The sequence below is a fragment of the Abramis brama genome (assembly GCF_963993115.1).
Source record: "Abramis brama genome assembly, chromosome: 3".
In the NCBI taxonomy this organism is placed as follows: Eukaryota; Metazoa; Chordata; class Actinopteri; order Cypriniformes; family Leuciscidae; genus Abramis; species Abramis brama.
Genome location: NC_139965.1, coordinates 42920946 through 42943266, shown reverse-complemented (window position 1 = coordinate 42943266; position 22321 = coordinate 42920946). Strand labels below are relative to the sequence as shown.

The 22321-nt window shown below is 39.8% G+C and overlaps 1 protein-coding gene across 1 annotated transcript in view; it reads right to left on the bottom strand.

Moving 5' to 3' along the window:
• The window catches only part of pcxb (pyruvate carboxylase b), a 426983-nt gene that overhangs the window by 177814 nt on the left and 226848 nt on the right, over window positions 1–22321 (bottom strand). Inside the window, exons 19-21 of the mRNA XM_084107671.1 lie at window positions 13254–13502; window positions 11827–11967; window positions 2786–4881 (exon numbers count right to left, since the gene is read on the bottom strand). Of these exons, the coding sequence (XP_083963797.1) occupies window positions 4630–4881; window positions 11827–11967; window positions 13254–13502 (642 nt within the window). The 3' untranslated portion in view covers window positions 2786–4629. The remainder of the gene's footprint in view (window positions 1–2785; window positions 4882–11826; window positions 11968–13253; window positions 13503–22321) is intronic.

The window sequence follows — 22321 nt, the reverse complement described above, 5'->3', positions numbered from 1 at the left end:
GCAGGGGTGTCAGGCCCTTTGGAGTCTGTGTGTGTGAAAACGTCGGTTGGGATTCAAATATTTTTAGAACTCCCAATGTAAAGTCAATGGGACTTTTTTGGCCGCTTTTTCGTCCGCTGTGCGAACATCGTACACCCGATCGCTTAGAAAAGTCATAGCACACCTCTCCTCAATGAGCCGCTCGATTTGACGCCTCACTCAGGGGTCTGTGACAAACGGTGCGGGGCGCATTACGCGCCAAACTTTTGTCCAGAATAATAAAAAGAAGTAGAATAATAATAAGTATGAGCAATAACAATAGTGATGCTTTCAAAAAAGCACCACTAATAAGTTTAAATAGGATTTCAGTAAGTTGGCTCTCCAAGCCAACTTAATAAGTTTAAATAGGATTTCAGTAAGTTGGCTCTCCAAGCCAACTTAATAATAATAAGTTTAAATAGGATTTCAGTAAGTTGGCTCTCCAAGCCAACTTAATAATAATAAGTTTAAATAGGATTTCAATATGTTGGCTCTCTCAAGCCAACTTAACTAGAATGTACATTTCCTGAAGAAAATGTGAAGTGGTGCTTGCAGTGGCAAAATTCACCACTGGGCAGATGCTAACACAATTGACATGTTGTGATACCATGATATACCACATTTTAGCATTATTTACCACGATTTACCATGTTTCTAAGATGATTTATTAGATTTAACACATTCCAGCATGATTTACTATGATTAACATGTTGTTAGAATGATGCTAGCAGAATTAGCATGTTGTTAGCATGATTAGCATGTTGGTTGGATGATGCTAGCATGATTAGCATGTTGCTAGCATGCTTTTAACAAGATGCTAGCATGATTAGCATGTTGCTAGCATGCTTTTAACAAGATGCTAGCATGATTAGCATGTTGTTAGCATATTTTTAGCTAGATGCTAACATGATTAGCATGTTGCTAGCATGATTAGCATGTTGCTAACATTATGCTAGCTTGATTAGCATGTTGTTAGCATGATGCTAGCTTTATTAGCATGTTGGTAGCCTAATGCTAGCATGATTAGCATGTTGCTAGCATTATGCTAGCTTGATTAGCATGTTGCTAGCATGGTTAGCATGTTGCTAGCATGATGCTAGCTTGATTAGCATGTTGCTAGCATTATGCTAGCATGATTAGCATGTTGCTAGCATGATGCTAGCTTTATTAGCATGATGCTAGCATTATGCTAGCTTGATTAGCATGTTGTTAGCATGATGCTAGCTTTATTAGCATGTTGGTAGCCTAATGCTAGCATGATTAGCATGTTGCTAGCATTATGCTAGCTTGATTAGCATGTTGCTAGCATGGTAAGCATGTTGCTAACATTATGCTAGCTTGATTAGCATGTTGTTAGCATGATGCTAGCTTGATTAGCATGTTGCTAGCATGATGCTAGCTTTATTAGCATGATGCTAGCATGATGCTAGCTTGATTAGCATGTTGCTAGCGTGATTAGCATGTTGCTAGCATGTTGCTAGCTTGATTAGCATGTTGCCAGCATGTTTTTAGCAAGATGCTGTTGCCAGGTGGTTGCTAGGGTGTTCTGGGTGGTTGCTATGGTGTTGCTAGGCAGTTGCTAAGGTGTTCTGGGTGGTTGCTAGGCAGTTGCTAGGGTATTCTTGGTGGTTGCTGGGGCGTTGCTAGGTGGTTGCTAGGGTGTTCTGGGTGGTTGCTATGGTGTTGCTAGGCAGTTGCTATGGTATTCTGGGTGGATGCTAGGGCGTTGCTAGAGTGTTCTGGGTGGATGCTAGGGCGTTGCTAGGGTGTTCTGGGTGGTTGCTAGGCAGTTGCTAGGTGTTCTAGGTGGTTGCTAGGAAGTTGCTAGTGTGTTCTGGGTGCTTGCTAGAGTTTTTTGTGGTTACTAGAGCATTTCTAGACGTTGCTAGGGTGTTCAGGGTGGTTGCTAAGGTGTTTTTGTTAGTTGCTATGGTGTTACTAGGTGGTTGGTAGTTGTCAAATATGGTTACTATGGAGTTTTTATAGAGTTCTTAAAATCTTTAATATCGAGTGCCTTCAGTACGGCACTCGGCCTGCGGCCTCGTGCCTATGGCCGAATAGGCACAAGCATGGAGCGATATCGCAAGGCCACGAGAGTAAAATTGCTTTAAAAAATATTTAAAAAATAAAAAAATTTTTTTTTTTGGTTTAGGGTGGTTGCTAGGGAGCTCTTAGTGGTTGCTAGGGTGCTGAAACTGGTTGCTAGGGTGTGGCTATGAAGATTTTAGGCCATAACTTATTGTCTGCTTGATAATATAAATCCTCTGAGGGAGAGAGAGAGGGAGAGATGCAGGGGTGTCAGGCCCTTTGGAGTCTGTGTGTGTGAAAACGTCGGTTGGGATTCAAATATTTTTAGAACTCCCAATGTAAAGTCAATGGGACTTTTTTGGCCGCTTTTTCGTCCGCTGTGCGAACATCGTACACCCGATCGCTTAGAAAAGTCATAGCACACCTCTCCTCAATGAGCCGGTCGATTTGACACCTCACTCAGGGGTCTGTGACAAACGGTGCGGGGCGCATTACGCGCCAAACTTTGTCCAGAATAATAAGAAGAAGAATAATAAGTATGAGCAATAACAATAGTGATGCTTTTAAAAAAGCACCACTAATAATAATAAGTTTAAATAGGATTTCAATATGTTGGCTCTCTCAAGCCAACTTAATAATAATAAGTTTAAATAGGATTTCAATATGTTGGCTCTCTCAAGCCAACTTAATAATAATAAGTTTAAATAGGATTTCAATATGTTGGCTCTCTCAAGCCAACTTAATAATTGTAGTCCTGTTAGTTCAACAGAAACATTCTTCATCAAACCCAAGATGTTGATTACAAAAAGAACCTTACTGGTTCTTATTGATTGAGCATTTCTTTTGTAAACATCAGAACATGGCAGAAACAGCCAAACAGCGGCATTAAAAAAACAGCTTTAATTGAGCAGCTTCAATGAACATTAGTTCATTTATGTATCTTTTGGTATCCCTGGTAACACGTGGGTGTGCATCTATGCATCTCTGGCTTTTATACACACGAAAACATATATGAACACTTTTTGCAGAGGCTCATTCACACACTTCCTCTAAAAGCTAAAACATGTGTGAGAACCATGTGCAAGTCATATGATTTATTGCAAATTGTGGAATCTCTCTGCAGTATGCCGTTGATAAGCAAGCAAGATTCAATCAGAAAAACTGAATGCATCCAAAAGCTCAATAATCTCCCTCGTCCTTTGATCTCTTCAGACTACATCAACTTTTAAATCAGTATGAACCTTTGTATTATGACCCTATATTGCTGTAAAAAAAATCCAGATTTTCTTTTGTGAATCCCATTTTCACTATGTATCCACCTTGAAATGTCACAGTGAGATTTCTATATGAAACTACAATCAAGGCTTATTTCAAGGTCAAGTATGAACTATCTTGTGCAGCATATCATTAATAACAGACTGAAGACTTTTCCATTATTAAAGGTGCATCAACGGTTACCCATAATTTCGGTCTCTTTTTCTACAGCATTCAAATATGGAATGTTTTAAAACGCATTCTGCTGAATGAGAAAGACACATTGTTTGAGCTTTTAAGTGGGATTTATGCAAACATATTACACGATTACATTTACAAAACATTTTGTAGGAGTATTTGTAAAATGAAGCTTCTATTTGCTGCCCCACAGACATATGTTTTGCATTTGTTTACTTCATTATTGCTTATGTAATGACTTGCAGTTCACTTACAGTGGAAGCGCATTCCTTAGAGCTCCCGTGGTGAAAAGGTGATCGAGTGATTAAAAAGAGGAGAGGAGAAAGAAATAATGAATTTGTTGTGCAGTAACTTTCAAAAGCATTATAATAACACATTTACAACAGTACATTAGCTACATTCACATTCCTTATTGTTGATTATTATATACATCTGAATATCTTATGTGTTCATGATTAATCAACTTTATTGCTTTTGGCAAGATCTGCAGTATGACGTTATCATGACGACACTGTGCTTAATGCGCATCTACTAGAATAGTTGCTGGTATTAATATTTCAGACATTTTAAAATTGATTTTACGCTCCACTAACATGACATTAATATGAAACTGCTGTTCCTCTTCAAACTTACAACTTGCAGTATTTCTCTCTCTCTCTCTCTCTCTCTCTCTCACACATGCACGCATGCATTTAAATTCAGTTATGTTATTGTCATCTGGATTTATAATGAATCGTGTTAATTTTAATATGTTATTAATTGACTTTAAAAATAATACTAAAACTGGAATGATCTGTCTGTGATGTCAGTGTCATGTGTCCTCCTTTCCTCAAGGCTGTAAGTACATTCAGTGTCCTCAGTGTATTAACAGAGTGATAACTGAATACCAAAAAGTGAATTACAAAAGGCTTCTGTTGTTTCTGGTTACAGGCTATAAATGCTTCATCTATATATCCTTGTATTTTGAATCAAACAACAGCCAAAAAATTATTCTGACTCTGAAAGCTCAGGAGAGTTTTACACCACGTTAGAATCATCAGCAATCACAATTCCACCAATCCACCAAATGACAAGATCAATCTAAAAATGAATTCTGGAAAAGCAACCTTTAACCTCTGTAGCTTTTACATTTTATTCAGTTATTTCCAGGATGAGGTCATCCCCTTCCAGGCTGCTGTCGGCATTGACATGCACCTTGGATATTATGCCTGAGATTGGCGAGTTGACGACGGTCTCCATCTTCATAGCGCTGAGTACGCAGAGAGGCTGACCTTTCTCCACCTTCTGGCCTGGCTTCACCTTTACTTCCACCACTTTCCCGGGCATGGGAGCTCCAACCTGTCCCCGCACGTCTTTCAAGGCTTTAGGGTGAAAGTGCATCTCCTGGCGAAGCAGAAAACAGAATGAGACGATTACAGGAGAGACCAGAGGCAATGAAATATTTGACACATTTTCCCTCACAACTATTTCCAAACTACCAGTCATCTTCTGCTATGAGAAACATGATTAAATGGACTGTTAAAATGTTGACAATTAGAAAGATCATAATGAATTTGTGCACGCCTCAAACATATAATGTTTCTGCTTTAGTAATATATATATTTTTAATAGACTACTAATTAAACTGTGCTAAAAGTATTTGAAATCTTGATATTATTTCACAATATTATTGTTTGTACTGTATTTTTGATCAAATAAATGCAGCCTTGTTGATCAAAAGAGACCTTGAAATCTTAACGACCTCGAACTCTGGAATGGTAGTGTAAATAATTATACTTTTTAGCGTAAATAACATACATACATTATACACACACTATATACAGTTTTATGCAAAAGTTTGGGCCATCCCTGATAATTATCATAATTTCAGTTTATAATCTGCTGGGCTTTCGATGCAGCAACTTCATTTGGATATAATTTAAAGCTTATGGAAACAGTAAGATTTTAGTTCTGAAATAACATTTATTGAATCAACAGAAACAACATAACAAAAACATAACAAAAACAGACAGGTCCAAAAATTTGGGCACCCCAATGGAATTACCACATCAATATTTAGCCTCCTTTTGCTGAAATAACAGCCCGTAGTCGCTTCTTATAGCCACTGATAAGTCCCTGAATTCTGGCTGCAGGAATTTTGGACCATTCTTCCTTGCAAAATGTCTCCAGTTCAGTTAGGTTTGATGGTTTCCGTGTGTGGACAGTCCGCTTCAAATTATTCCATAGATTTTCGATGATGTTCAAGTCTGGGGACTATGATGGCCATTCTAGAACATTGTATCTGGGTCTGTGCATGAATTCCTTGGTAGATTTGGAACAATGCTTTGGATCACTGTCCTGCTGAAACAACCAACCCCTGCTGATATCTGCTGATACTGGGTGGAATCCATGCGACCCTCAACTTTGACAAGGTTTCCAGTACCTGTGCTTGCCACAGAGCCCCACAGCATGATGGACCCTCCACCAAAGTTTACAGTAGGGAGCAGGTTCTTCTCCTGAAACGCTGTGTTCTTTTTCCGCCAAACAAAGCGCTTCTGGTTGTGACCAAATAACTCTATCTTAGTTTTGTCACGGGTGACAAATGAAGAGGCGGAACTTTTGTTCGAAAGGGCGGAACCTTTGTGCACGGCCATGATTTCCGGGGGGAGCGCTCCGGTTCCTTTAACTCCGGGCAAAAGCATTAACTGGCGATTGATTCCAGGTGTGAGAAGAACGCAAATCAGCGGTGATTGGAAATCACAGTGGGAGGAAGAGATACAAAAGGGCTTCATCTTCTGAACGTGTTTGGTCTTTCTTTTCGTGTCGTCTTTGAGGTTAGTGGTGGCTGGAAGTTGTTCGTTTTGGATTGTCTTCTGTGTGTGTTTTCCAGTGTGTGCTCCAGCCGTTTGCGTCTCCGCCAATGTGGGTTCGTCAGTCGGGTGCTCCAACTAGTGTGTTTGTTCTGGATTGGAAGAAGAATTGGATACTTGGAGAGTGGAGATCGAATTATCAGCGGGAATTCATAATTAAGGAGAGATAAGTGTTATACATTGCTTAGATTGTGATGTGATGGATGTTTTGGAAGATACAATGGAACTTTATGACTTATAACTTATCTTTTGGAGAGGATTGGACACCTTATGCTTTATTGTGGATGTTAAGGAGATTGTATTGAAGAATTGAGGATTGGAAGTCCCTGCCAACGCCCTAAGCTGTGAGTTATGAAGATTTGCAGTGCTATACATTGATGTAATCACGTGTGCTGTTCTGTGTGGATTGCAGTGGATCACGAGTGGGAGTGCATAGCGAAGGCATGAGGAGATCCAGCCCATTTATGAAAATAATATCTTTTCTGTCTCGGAATCCGATGAACGAGATCAACCAGTGGTGAACTCCTTTCCATTACTTCTTTAAGTAGATAAGTCAGTGGATGGTTTTCTTTTCACTGCTTCCGGTATTATGTCTCCAGCAGAGTCCGCTTCAGCGTTGTTGAAGCAACGATATCCATTTCTGTCTGTCTGAGCCCTGTGAAGAGAACCAGTTCAGCTTCGCTGAAGAAGCCACCATTCTCTGTCCGCCTGAGCCCCGTGAAGAGAACCAGTTCAGCTTCGCTGAAGAAGCCACCATTCTCTGTCCGCCTGAGCCCCGTGAAGAGAACCCGTTCAGCTTCGCTGAAGAAGCCACCATTCTCTGTCCGCCTGAGCCCCGTGAAGAGAACCAGTTCAGCTTCGCTGAAGAAGCCATCACTCTCTGTCCGCCTGAGCCCCGTGAAGAGAACCAGTTCAGCTTCGCTGAAGAAGCCACCATTCTCTGTCCGCCTGAGCCCCGTGAAGAGAACCAGTTCAGCTTCGCTGAAGAGAACCAGTTCAGCTTCGCTGAAGAAGCCACCATTCTCTGTCCGCCTGAGCCCCGTGAAGAGAACCAGTTCAGCTTCGCTGAAGAAGCCACCATTCTCTGTCCGCCTGAGCCCCGTGAAGAGAACCCGTTCAGCTTCGCTGAAGAAGCCACCATTCTCTGTCCGCCTGAGCCCCGTGAAGAGAACCAGTTCAGCTTCGCTGAAGAAGCCACCATTCTCTGTCCGCCTGAGCCCCGTGAAGAGAACCAGTTCAGCTTCGCTGAAGAAGCCACCATTCTCTGTCCGCCTGAGCCCCGTGAAGAGAACCAGTTCAGCTTCGCTGAAGAAGCCATCACTCTCTGTCCGCCTGAGCCCCGTGAAGAGAACCAGTTCAGCTTCGCTGAAGAAGCCACCATTCTCTGTCCGCCTGAGCCCCGTGAAGAGAACCAGTTCAGCTTCGCTGAAGAAGCCACCATTCTCTGTCCGCCTGAGCCCCGTGAAGAGAACCAGTTCAGCTTCGCTGAAGAAGCCACCATTCTCTGTCCGCCTGAGCCCCGTGAAGAGAACCAGTTCAGCTTCGCTGAAGAAGCCACCATTCTCTGTCCGCCTGAGCCCCGTGAAGAGAACCAGTTCAGCTTCGCTGAAGAAGCCACCATTCTCTGTCCGCCTGAGCCCCGTGAAGAGAACCCGTTCAGCTTCGCTGAAGAAGCCACCATTCTCTGTCCGCTTGAGCCCCGTGAAGAGAACCAGTTCAGCTTTGCTGAAGAAGCCACCATTCTCTGTCCGCTTGAGCCCCGTGAAGAGAACCAGTTTAGCTTCGTTGAAGAAGCCATCATTCTCTGTCTGCCTGAGCCCCGTTGAAGAGGAATAAGCCAGTGCAGTGTGGGCTAACTGCAAGAAGTCGAAGCTCTCTTTATTTCTAATTAGTATTTTTCAATTAAATAAAACATTTTTAAATCTTATTCATTTTGTTGGTCCTTTGTCTGCCCGTGGTATCGGCACCTCACAGTGGTGTCCCAAATTCAAGAGGGGTGTGGCCGGGTCATCTCCTTGTAGTTGCCCACCCCGACCTGTGACAGTTTCATCTGTCCACAGCACATTATTCCAAAATATTTCTGGCTTGTCCAGATGAGCCTTTGCATACCTCAAACGACTCTGCTTGTTGGCAGTACGCAGAAAAGGCTTTTTCCGCATCACTCTTCCATTGAGCTGTTCCTTGTGCAAAGTGCGCTGGACAGTGGAACGTTGTACAATGACACCAAGATGTTCTTGGAGCTCCTTGGAGGTGATCTGTGGTTTGTCTGTGACCATTCTAACCATTCTTCGCCTTTGCCTTTCAGATATGTTTCTTGGCCTACCACATCTTTCCTTCACAGGGACTGTTCCTGTGGCCCTCCATTTACTAACTATATTTCTGACTGTGGAGACAGAGACCTTAAACCTTTGTGATAACTTTTTGTACCCTTCTTATAATTCATATTGATGAATTATCCTAGTTTTTTAAGTCAATAGAGAGTTCCTTTGAGGTTCCCATGTTGCTACTTTCCAGTAGAGAATCAAAGAGAAACACAACTACAGTATCAATTAGCTACCTTGAATGTCCTTTTTCAGGATTGGTTGCAGTATTTTCAGTCTACTGTTCATTGAGCCAATTAAATTAATTATGTGTTGCAATCAGTCAGCATTTAGTGACTACAGGTATTCAAATCAACACAATTGAAAGGATGGCCAGACTTTTGCACAGCCTATTTTTCACATTTGATTTTATTTCATACAACTCAATACTGCTACACTAAAAAGTTTTGTCTGAAAAACATCATTATCCAGCTTTTTCTAGAAACTGAATGGCATATCACTACGATATTTAAACAAAAGACAGAGCAAATTATCATGCAACCTCAGAGGGGTGCCCAAACTTGTACATAAAACTGTATTATTTCTAATGTTATTAAATTTATATATAAGGGGCTTCCGCACAGTGTAGTTCTAGGAACTTAGCCACCAGGGTGGTTCCCCGAGAACTAATGGTTCCCCTAGGAACATTTTCCAGGTTTCATTCGCACCGCCAGTAGGAACTCTGAAGTGACGTAAGCAGCGCTTGTTGTTGTGACTTATTTTGATGGCGCGGCGGACCTTTATTTCGACGGCGCTAAGAACGCCAGCCAGAACCTGAGCTCACAGTGCTCGCATTCTCCATGTTCATTAGTTTACGATCTGTCTAACAGTCCTGATAATAATAATAGTCCAATAATACGTTATTAGATAGAACTGTTATACATCGAAAGGAGACAGTATATGAAAAGGTATTAGCGTATGCCATGTGGTTGATGTCCAGTGTTGCTAGCTGAGCAGAAATACATAGACCTAATCATGTTTCTCTTGGTCCCCTCTAAATTGTTCTCCTTAGCGCAAAGGTTAAGAGGCTAATCAATCACTGAGGCCCATCTATCACTGTTTTCCATGTTCGTAGAGTTAGTTTGTGGAGTAAATATATATATATACACGCTATAATCTCTGTGTGTTTACACAGCTTTTTAAAGAAATGGTGGGTGCTGGTGTTTCGCATGCGTTTCGGCCAATTGGTGTACACTAACGTCACTGGTAGTTCCTATAGTGCTGGTTTAGACCCTACTCTGAAATAGGAGCTAAATGAGTTCCCCCAAAAGGAGTTCATAGAACTAAAATCGTTCCTAGTTCCTGCAGTGCGAACACACCAAAAAACTATTGTTCCCCTAACTTCACAGCTATGATGAATAAGGCAGAAACCAGCGACAGTGTTAGTATCTGTCATTCATGTTAAACGTTTAACAAATAGCCTAGAGATAAATCAGATTTAATTTTCATTTCAAAGGCATACACAATTCAGACAGCAGAAGAAAAATGTTGGACCTGCAAAAATGAACTTCATGTGACATGAGGAGAAATGCTCTTACTAATTGTGTTGAGGCAGAAGGCGAGCTTTATTGAGCATATGTTGAGCAAGTGTCATCACTCTGACTTATCTGTGACTGAAGACACTACATGTGTTTGGACCATCCTCTGTCTGCCAAACAAGACTAAGAATAATAAACCAAAAGAGTATTTACAGAGGGTAGAAACCATCTTCTAGAGTAGGACAGACTATATGAATGTTTTTTGTTTGTTTTTTTTACCAGAAAGAATATCTTGTAATGAATCATCTTAAACATGATGTGTTTTATGTGTGGGCAATGAAAGTGAGAACTTCAGTTTAGTCAAATCATGCTATAATCCGCCAAATTATATTTTTACAAGCAATGTGGTGCAGTTACATTGCTGTGTCCACGGCTGACATAAAGTTTCCACACAGAACTACTGACTTGTAATGAAAACATAAGGTGCGTTCCATTCGACTGTAAGTGGACTGCGAAGTGGACTTCACAGGGTATTTCACCATCTTAAGTGAGATTCCAATCCGAAGGGAGCAAACATGTTCAGTTCGAAGGGAACTGCGAACGGCATAGGGCATAGGGAATAAGAGAACATCGATACATCACTTCACAGGAATTGGAGAGCGAAAATCACCCAACCAGTCAGAACTAAGGATGGAGCAGAGCCGTTGAAAGAGTTTTTAAACGGCTCTGCGATGGAGGAATTTACGCATGTGTTTTAAGTAGCCTATTTATAAATTTTGTTATTATTATACAAACTAGAGTATTTATGAATGGTTATGGCGATGGATGTTACATTTGCATATTCTATTGTATGAATAGCCATGACAAAGTAAAAGTGTTGAGAAGAGGATGAGGCTCAGTCATTTTTTATTTTAGGCTACTTCATTGAAGTTAGGAGTGTTTACTATGCGGCTGAGCGTGGAAAAGAAAGCGGTCAAAGCGCACAAGATAAGACCCAGACCATGGATTAAGAACACATTTACACAGTTAATCAAATCATCATTTATTTTCATATAGCATTACAGTTAGAACTGCTTCAAATCTGTTAATAGTCTATTAATTGCCGCAAGTCATTCAAGAAGGCTATATAAACATATAGCCTAAGTTTTGATTATATTACATAAAATACATAATGTGTGTTTTGTATATGTATTGTATGTTTGTGTAAATTCGAAAGTAATTTATAATATCTATTTATGTTTTATCATAATCTGCGCGACCCCGTCATTAACTTTCTTTGATGACGTTTGCATGAGTGATTATTGTCAGCGAAGTCCACTTCAACTGATACACCATGTTCAGGGAGTAGGGAGCAGTGGACACTGTGTAGGGACCCTGTCGAATGGAACGCAGCTATACATTGTACGCCCTAATAATTTAAAATATGTTTTTAACACCTTTGCCTCTAAGTGATAAACGCCTATGACAGCAAGAGCAAGATCATTTTTAGCTTATGACAGAAATTATTCACACCTCGAGAGAGAAAATGGAACATTGGCAAAACATGTCTGAATGATTGAGTGTACTGTTTGCGTCAGGATAATTGCTTTTCAGTGATGAAACAAACCAATCTAGGGAATAAAATAAACAGCAAACAGTTACCTTCATTGCTGCCGTATCCTTGACCAAGACTGAACGCAGCTGGCCGTTGAGTTCAAAAAACACTTCTCTCTGACCAGACTTGTTCAAGTCACCCAAGGCCAAGGCTTTGATGTGCAGCGTTTTCCCTCTCTCTAACTCAACCTGTGAGAGGAAAGAGCCAAAAACATATAAAGACACATTGAAGAGCTAGGTATGAGAAATGAAAAGCTGCGATTGAGCAAAAAAAAAAAAAAACTAAACAAAAACAAACAAACAACAAAACCAGATTGGGGCACAATAGGCCAAAAAAAAAAAAAAAAAAACCTTGGTAGAATTAAGGCAGATTAAGGGATGAGTGATTAGCTCAGGCCTCTGGGAGACATTAGGTCTGTACCATGTGCTGTTTGGCTGTGGAGGGGATGCTATTTTGGGGTGTGCTTGCATTTGCCTCAGTGACAGCTTAATATAGCTCATGCTAATCTACGCTAATCAGCCACGACTAACATCCCATTTGGACAGCACGACTGGGTGGAGAAACACGCCGCCAAATAACTTCAGTCCCTGAGAAATTTACGATTACGCATAACAACCGAGGAAAATCTGGTTCGTTTTTAGAGAACCATTCTTCAAACCAGTAGAGACCTGGTTTGAAGAATAAGGCCAGCAGATGATTAAGAGATGCAAGCAATCTAACAGATTTGGTGCTTTTTTCAAAATAAAACGACTTTGTAGGTGAGTTTGATTCCTGGCTGGCTCTCGCTCTGTCTCGGCGTGTGATCAGCTATGCAAGTCCTGCATCTGGTGCTCTCAGTTCTCGTGGTGCCTGCAGTAGGACTCCGAGACACATTTATGGCTGCCAGGTAACACCCACTTAACTCATAATGGGGTTTTAGAAGCCAAACACACGGCTAAGCTCCAATCAACACATTTAGAAACACCTCAGGGCTCATCTAGATAGAGATACAGCTGTACCAGTTTGAGATTATTCAGGAGCTAGCATGGATTAAGCTAAAAAACTTGCACTCATTGAACTTTACAAAGTCAAACTCTCAGTTAAATTAGAGGTGTAAAATATAATTTATTGTTTATCTGACTTCACAGCACCTTCAGAAAGAGAGTCTAGATGTTTAAAGCAACATATTTTGAACACAAAAGTGCAATTCAATCTTACTATGCTAATAAATTTTACAACCACTGTTGCAATAAAGTGTGCTAATAAACTTGGAGGCTAGTTGAGGACACAAGAAAATCTAATTTAGCAAATCTCTCAGGGTAAAGTTGAGAAGGTCACACTTACATCCCATGGTGTTATAAATTTAACAGAGTAAAATATAGTTGAAAAATTAGTAAGAAGGAATGAGGCACAGTGATAAGGAAATTAAGTCAATCGATGTAATTGCTGTGAGTCGCAGCATGTCCTCACGTATCACAATGTAATAGAGACGTACCTGAAACTCTTCTGCGATTTTGGGGCCGTCCAGAAACAGGCGAGTGTTAAGGCAGTCCACTGGGCCGAAGTTTGATGTGAACTCTTTAAACTCCTGGAAGACTTTGGGGTACATGGCTGCTGACATCACATCTTCAGGGGTGATTTCATCACCATATGCAGCTCGTAGACCAGACTCAAGAGCCTCAAAATCCATCGGTGGAAGTGAAGCCCCGGGACGACCTTCGATTCTAGGCAACGACTTGAGCACCTTTGAGAAACATCAAACGTTTAACTTGTTATGGGCATATACTATGGTGCAACAATCAGAGTACCAGCAGAGTATAACTGAACTAAAAACCAAAAACTGTCATTGTGAAGCTCTGTCATTAAGTCAAGTCAAGCAGCACTTTTTACAATACAGATTGTTTCAAAGCAGCTTTACAGTGATAACAGGAAAATTATTCAGTGATGCAAACAGTTCATTTCGGCTACACAGCAGCTGTAAAAGAAAAATGTGTCATTGTTCAGCTGAAGTCAGTTCAATTTTGATTCAGTTCCATTGTAAAGATAATAAATTATTAGTTCATTTCATCTATAAAGCAGTTCTGCAGAAAACAGTGATGTCATCATCCAGCTCAGTTCAGTTCTCATCCAATAGTGTCAGTGCAGTCAAGTCAATTTTATTGTTGAATATTAAGTTTGTCATTACAGAAACTCTCCCTAGATGTCCTTGACATGTTCATAAGAGTTTCTTAAAGAAGAAGCGATGTCTGATTTGTGGACCAATCATTCTTTTCAATCATATCTTTTCAATGAATCTGTTGGTACAATTCACAAAAATGACTTGAATGACTCGGTCACGAATCGGACTGATTCAGTTCTCAAGTTCAACTCAATGATCCAGTTGCAGTGGTTATCAGCCCACTGGAGCAGAAGATTATCAGTGAATAATGGTTTATATTCCGGTCTTTCTCACAAGAATGATGACTTCTGAAAATTTGGAATATAACAGATGAGTCATTTGAACCACTTATATGATTCTGTGGTGCTTTTTCAAAAAATGTAGAGGTCGACAGTCACTGTCCTGATTCACTTTCATTATATGGAAAAAAAAGTAGTCAGAATATTCTACACAAATGAATCTTCATGAAGTAAACAATGACAATTTAATTTTTTGAGAGAACTATTCCTTTAAAGGGTTAGTTCACCCAAAAATGAAAATTCTGTCAGCAATTACTCACCCTCATGTTGTTCCAGCCCCGTAAGACCTTCGTTCATCTTCGGAACACAAATTAAGATATTTTTGATTAAATCTGAGAGCTGGATCACTCCTCCATAGGCTTCTAAGACATTATAACTTGCTGGCCCAGAAAATGCAGTAAAGACATTGTTAACATAGTCCAAGTGACTACAGTGGCTCAATCTTAAGTTTATAAAGCGACGAGAATACTTTTTGTGTGCAAAAACAAACAAAAATAACGACTTTATTCCACTATTCATTTCCTTCTCTCTGGGTCTCGAGTTTTTTCACGTAGAATAACTGCGTAGCGCTTCTGTGTTGTACGTCACACGTAGGCTCACTATTGGCCGACGCTGGTCATGTGTACAGAAGTGCTACGTTAAAACACTACGTGAAAAAACTCGAGGCCCAGAGAGAAGGAAATGAATAGTGTAATAAAGTCGTTATTTTTGTTTTTTTTTAAACAAAAAAACCTCGACGCTTTATAAACTTAAGATTGAGCCACTGTAGTCATTTGGACTATATTAACGATGTCTTTAATACATTTTCTGGGCCAGCAAGTTATCAGGGCTCGCAAAATCGCCTGCCCGACGTCCCGGGGCTATTGTGTTTTCCAGTCGGGCTACCAAAAAGCATAACCGGCCTGCCCGACGGGCTATCTGAAATAGTGTTCGCTTCAGTCTTGTTATAATCAGATTCAGCGCGTTCTTCATCTTCAATCCGCAGCGGCGCCGAGCAGAGCGAACGTCAGAAACAGAGGACAGGGTGTGTGTGTGTTTGTGTGTGTTCACCTGAGTCTCATTGGTCTGTCACTCATTGGTCTGTGGTGCTCGTCAATGTCAGAAAATTTTAGATGACCAATCAAATCAAAGTAGGCGGGCTTTATGTTCACAAGAAGCTGCTGAGCGCGAATTTGATCAGAGCGACTCGACGCTTCAGTTTACGGTCAAGTGCGAGATAAGATGCAAGTAGCTAAACTAAACATTTCATATTTGACAGCTTTTTTAGGTCATAAATGTGAAACGAATGACAAAAATAATCAGGCAAATGAATATACTTTTGTCGAATTTCGCCATTTTGAACTGAAAATAGGCCTATGTAATGTGACAATTAGTTTACTGTCATTGTGAGGGGACATTAACAGAGCATTAACAAAGCCGTTTTCATGTTAGGCACAAGATGAATAATGAATGTGTACACTTTGAGAATTAATATACAATTTGTAGCCTTCAGTAAATTAAAAAAGTTCAGCTTTAGGTGGGGAAGAGACAGGGCAAGATGAGGAGACTGAGAGAAAAAGAAAGAGTGATGTATAAGAAGTAAGAGCAGGTATCATCTACTGCCTGCTAACATGGTTTTAAAGCTATTTCTTATCCTTTTTTGGCCTTCAAACGTCTTGAAATGCACATATCAGAGAAATAAAAAATTTGAACCCCCTAATAACCTTAAATGTAGGACCTCTTTGATTATAAAGCCCTGTCTACAGCCCTGTATTAGGAATAAGATCAATAATGAATGTGAACATATTGTGAATGAATTTAATAAACTTAGTTAGGCTACCTAGCTTTCCTGGTAGCTTTCAGTAAATTAATGCATCTGAGAAAATGATTCATAAATCAATCAGTTGACCCTTTGTTTACTTCACTGACAGACAGAAATGAAAAGCCTATATCAGTCAAAGCTCAGCTTTAGGAGGGGAAGAGACAGAGCAAGATAAAAACAAAGAGAATAGGAGTGTGATGCTGATGAGGAGAGAAAAATAATCAGCTGCCCACTTACATGGTTTTAAAGCTGTTGTTATCCTTTTTTTTTTGGCCTTCAAAACATCTTAAAATGCACATATGTAGATCAGAGAAATAAAAAATTTCTCGGGGGTGCCCCCGACCCCCCTGACTAGCATATCTCACATTCGGGACCTCAGTGATGAAAAAACCCTGCCATCTGCATATTAATGAAACAAGTTAATAGTGAGTATTAGACCCTAAACTAAAGAGTTACTTATTTTTTATCATACCCTCATTGGGGGCTGAGCCACAGACATGACTGATTCATGTTCCATACTGGTCACACAAATTTCAGTTCAGTTAGAACCAGATGCATATTTGTTGATATTTGTGTTTTGAAAAAGTTTTTGATTCATTGTTTTGACTCCTAACCAATATTCTACATTAAAAATTGTAGTCTTTTTATATGGGCTAGTAAAATTAATTTCGGGCTACCAAAATCTGAAGAGTGCCTGCCCGAAGGGCTACCAGCGATTTTGAAATTTTGCGAGCCCTGGTTATAATGTCTTAGAAGCCTATGGAGGAGTGATCCAGCACTCAGATTTAATAAAGAATATCTTAATTTGTGTTCCGAAGATGAACGAAGGTTTTACGGGGTTGGAACAACATGAGGGTGAGTAATTACTGACAGAATTTTCATTTTTGGGTGAACTAACCCTTTAAAGCTGCAGTCCGTAGTTTTTCCTCTTTGTCACTATGGCGTTATTTTTTAGTCAAATGTCATGAGCGTGTAAGACATGCTCACGAGCACATTATGTTATTTCACACGCGCAAAAATGAACCTTCAGCTGGCATGATAAAAGTACTCGCGCACAAATTCAACAACCCGAGAGGTGTACAAGTAGCTGCGAGCGAGCGCCTGGCATCCTCTCATAGGTTAACTCTGCTTGTACAGTGGAATCCTGCTCGCGCGCAGCGGGCTTCTGCTCGCGGAGTGCTGTTTTGCTCGCGCAGTGGATTTCTGCTCGCTCAGCTGATTTCTGCTCGCTCGAGTCTACATGACTTTTGACATTTTGGGGGCGGAAACCAAGGAGGGCACTGACCCTCTTATGATTGGTCACTTTCATCATGGAAAATCTTGGGAAATCCTAACCCCGCCCACCTTCTGACGCAGCGCGCGTCACTCAGCTGCTCTGCTACTCCGGCTATCTCTGTGTATATTTTAGACAACGAAATATGTGATAAAACACCATACTAACTCTTTTCGTTTTCATTTAAAGAAATCTTAAACATGATAGCCACACAAATGTGGTTCAGGCAACGCGTATTGATTATATTCACTGCACATTGCCTATTTATAAAAACAAAACAAAATATAAAACACAAACCTGCCTCTTTTCGTTTTAAATATAATATAAAAACATTAAACATTTTAATATGGTCCAGGCAATATGTGCATTTGTACTAAACAACAGATTTTGCAGTAAACAACATTACAGTTTTTACAATTTTTACATACAATTATTACAATTTAAAATGACAAAACTCAACCCAGTCTCTTTTTGTTAAATTTCAGTTTTTATCAATATTAGCCATTATAAAAGTATCCACCTTTTTCTGCTCAGTCTAAACAATGCGCGCTGCCATGACGACGACTCCGGTTGCCTACTTCCGGTTCGTAGCTTGACCTGTACTAGCAGCGAGAGAATTAGTTCCAGCTCCTCATGTGCAGTTGTTGGTTGTTTTAACAATTCAAAGAAGATTTCAAACTTTTTAGAAACTGAGTGTTTCGAGCATAAGATAAGAAGGAGATAAGAATTTATTTTCTAAAGAGCCGTGAGTCAAAAGAACCGGCTCTTTTCAGTGAGCTGAGTCAAACGAGCCAAAATGTTTTTCACATCTGTCATGTTAACATGGACAAAAGACAATCTCACAACAACATCACATCCTTTTAAAAATAAAAACAGTAGCCTACAGTATACAGTAGTCATACTCATAACTTAGAATTTTATTATAATTGTATTTCATATAATATACAATAATGTAATTTTTACTTGTCCATAACAACCCGAAAACTTGCCTGCTTGCCTTGCACATCTAATTAATGGGCAAAGTTTTCCGACTTTTTTTCTTATGCTTCAGTTTTAACGCTAACCACTCTAAACGTTTACTTTATTGAATGTATCTGATACGGAACCGGACATGGGCATTATCTCCTTCTTATCTTATGCTCGAAACACTCAGTTTCTAAAAAGTTTGAAATCTTCTTTGAATTGTTAAAACAACCAACAACTGCACATGAGGAGCTTGAACTCATTCTCTCACTGCTAGTACAGGTCAAGCGCTACGAACCGGAAGTAGGCAACCGGAGTCGTCGTTATGGCAGTCATTGTTTAGAGCAGAATAAGGTGGATAAGTAAAAGGTATAAGAAGCTATACAAATAAAGCAAACAATTCAGTCAAACATACAAAGTCAGCGCTCTAGTCTAACCATACAACGGTAAAGTTAAATAGCTTATATGTATAGCTTTATTTGTATAGCTTCTTATACCTTTTACTTATACTTTTATAATGGCTAATATATTGATAAAAACTGAAATTTAACAAAAAGAGACTGGGTTGAGTTTTGTCATTTTAAATTGTAATAATTGTATGTAAAAATTTTAAAAACTGTAATGTTGTTTACTGCAAAATCTGTTGTTTAGTACAAATGCACATATTGCCTGGACCATATTAAAATGTTTAATGTTTTTATATTATATTTAAAACGAAAAGAGGCAGGTTTGTGTTTTATATATATATATTTTTTTTTATAAATAGGCAATGTGCAGTGAATATAATCAATACGCGTTGCCTGAACCACATTTGTGTGGCTATCATGTTTAAGATTTCTTTAAATGAAAACGAAAAGAGTTAGTATGGTGTTTTATCACATATTTCGTTGTCTAAAATATACACAGAGATAGCCGGAGTAGCAGAGCAGCTGAGTGACGCGCGCTGCGTCAGAAGGTGGGCGGGGTTAGGATTTCCCAAGATTTTCCATGATGAAAGTGACCAATCATAAGAGGGTCAGTGCCCTCCTTGGTTTCCGCCCCCAAATTGTCAAAAGTCATGTAGACTCGAGCGAGCAGAAATCAGCTGAGCGAGCAGAAATCCACTGCGCGAGCAAAACAGCACTCCGCGAGCAGAAGCCCGCTGCGCGCGAGCAGGATTCCACTGTACAAGCAGAGTTAACCTATGAGAGTATGCCAGGCGCTCGCTCGCAGCTACTTGTACACCTCTCGGTTGTTGAATTTGTGCGCGAGTACTTTTATCATGCCAGCTGAAGGTTCATTTTTGCGCGTGTGAAATAACATAATGTGCTCGTGAGCATGTCTTACACGCTCATGACTTTTGACTAAAAAATAACGCCATAGTCACCATCTCTGTTCGAAATCTGCAATTGCAGTTATTTGCGGAATTATCAACTTTATGTGGGTTGTGCCTCGGCACGGCACAGCGCGAATGAATCCAATGTTTTGAGGAGAATGTGCGGCTGTCAGTCACCGCGCCGGTTTTTGGAAGCATGACCAAAAAAAGAATTTTCACCGGAAAATGTAACATCCACTTTTGTTCTGACCAACTAAGGAAAAAAAAAAACATTGCAGTAAATCCCGCTGATTAAATCTAATGACCACTTATCATATCATGTCAAACCGTGCAAATTATACTTTATTCTCAAATTGTTAATGTTAACAACATCAGCATTGCGTGACTACATTTAATGCCCTTCCAATATTTATCCTTGTTTTTCGCATGGGCCCGGTTGCAGTCTCTTTTTTTCTGTAGACACTCCGAAGTCCGAAGTCACTGGTGATTGTCGTTTGAATCCGTTTCTGGATCCGCCATCAAATTGATGTTTAATTATATCAAGTGCTGTGAGAAAAGGCTATAAATCTCCACCTCCAACATCCTCTCACGCAATATAGCCTACTAGCAGCTCAAAAACCAGACAGCTAAAGAGTGATGTGAGTCAGTCTTCAGGTCACTGAAAAGCATAAATATTTCACAAATGAATAAACAGTACTACCATTCACTATCTTACAATGTCTTTGTCTTCTGGCAAGTGACTGACTTTGCAAGTTCAAACATACTAAATACATCATTAGTGCTGTCAGAGTGGGCGTTAATGAACAAAAGCACAAACACTTTGACAAATAGGTCAATTGCAAAGGAGAAGCTACACCACCAATATGCCATTAAAATGACTCAATTCATAATGTACAAAAAATTACTGATTTCTTGGTGTTGGCATGGCAACCAACCAGCCAAGTGACACTATTTTCTCCTTTTTTGTTTCACAGCAGTGAGAATGAATTGAAAAATGGTCCTTGGACTTGCACTGAGAAGAAGCCTGGTTTCTAACGGGGGCAAAGTGAATAGACTACACAAAAGGGCTTGTGGAGGAAAGAGAGGGAAAACAAAACAGATCAGCTCATAAAACGCTCAGCAGCCCATTTTGTTATTCAGATAAAATAGCAGAAAAGGCTGCCTGCAGTCCCAACCCACCTAACTTTTGAATAAATTGCCACTTAATAGCAGTTGAGTCATAATTTCAGGCCATATGGGCTCGCTTTTGTTTGATATGTCCTATAGGTTTATTTTAGTAGTTTTGTGACTCAGTTATGCCATCTGAATATTTGTATGCACGTTTATTTGCCCAGGCTAGCTGTGGGGTACGGAAGCTCACATGTTCTAATCTTTTTTTTTCCTCATCACTCCAACACTTGAGAGATTCCATAGGGACATTAGTCCTTTGAAGTTGATGATTCATATATAACAATCTCAATACCTCAGAACTGAGATGCTGTTTGTTTTTGTTCATAGAGTAACATGTCTCAAGATTCCTCTCTGAATGTGTCAGTTGCAGGCATCGCAAATTCATTCTTAAAGGTAGGGTAGGTAATTGCGATAGTGGCTAGCAATAGTAAGCTATCTTTAGATCCTGTTCTCAAAAGCCACGGCTCCTTTAACCCCCTGAGGTCGGCGGTATTGCCGGCGATACCAGCTCGCTTTTTTTTTATCAGTGTAAAAGAAACTCATAAATACTCTGTTGACTTTGATTTTCCATAGGAGTTTCATACATCAATCGATTCTGTTAAATGTGTATTATTTTTGTGTATACTCACAATAAAAACAAAGTGTTGTGCTTTTTGCCAAATAAAGAAAAATAAACACGAAGCGAGTTCTGCCTTCTCTCTGCCAGTGAAGTCCATTCTGAAACGCGCCCGAAAATGAACAATAACTCAGCGAATACTCAGTCAAACAGGCATACAGACACACAGGCATGAAGCTTGAATTATCTTCTTTTAAATGAAGTAATTTATATAAAAAACAAATATTCTCATCTTGTGAAATCTGTATTAAAAGAGAGCGATTCCAGTCGAGCTCATTACAGCTAATTCAAATGTAATGTGACACGCCCCGGAGAGCGCGCGCTATTCAAACGCAAATGTCTGAGGCAATCCACGCAAACCTGTGAACGCCCCCATATCAGCTCGAGAAAACACAAGTTTATTCAGATCATTACTTGTTTACACCGTCTCGCAGCGCTGTGAGGAATAATAATAATGGAAAATGTACCTCAGAAGTGCGGGTATATCGAGGAGCGAGCTGAGGAATACTGTAGTAAGTTTTTTTCCTTCTCACGTGAATCGGGTTTCTGTTTGTGAATGAATGAACGGCAGAGATGCGCGCTGTTTACCACAGCTTGCAAAAAGACAGTTTAATTTAAATCGCGTGTGTGAATGAATGATGATGTTTTAGCAAACTGTATTGCTATACTGAGATGAGTAAAAATCGACTGAAATATGTTGAAATAAAATGTAGGCTATTTGTATAAGCAACGTATTAAACTGCAAATTAACATTTATATGCCCTAATATTTCATAAAAACAACGTTACAGTCAGGCGAAATATGAAAGACAACATTTTGTTGACTAGATTTGGGTACAGTTTTTACTGTAGAATATACTGCCACATCAAATAAGCTTTTGTTTAGCAATTTCTATATATATAAAATACTATTTTTGTCAAAAATAAAGTCATCAACTAAGATGTTAGCTGTTCCAATGTTGGCTATAT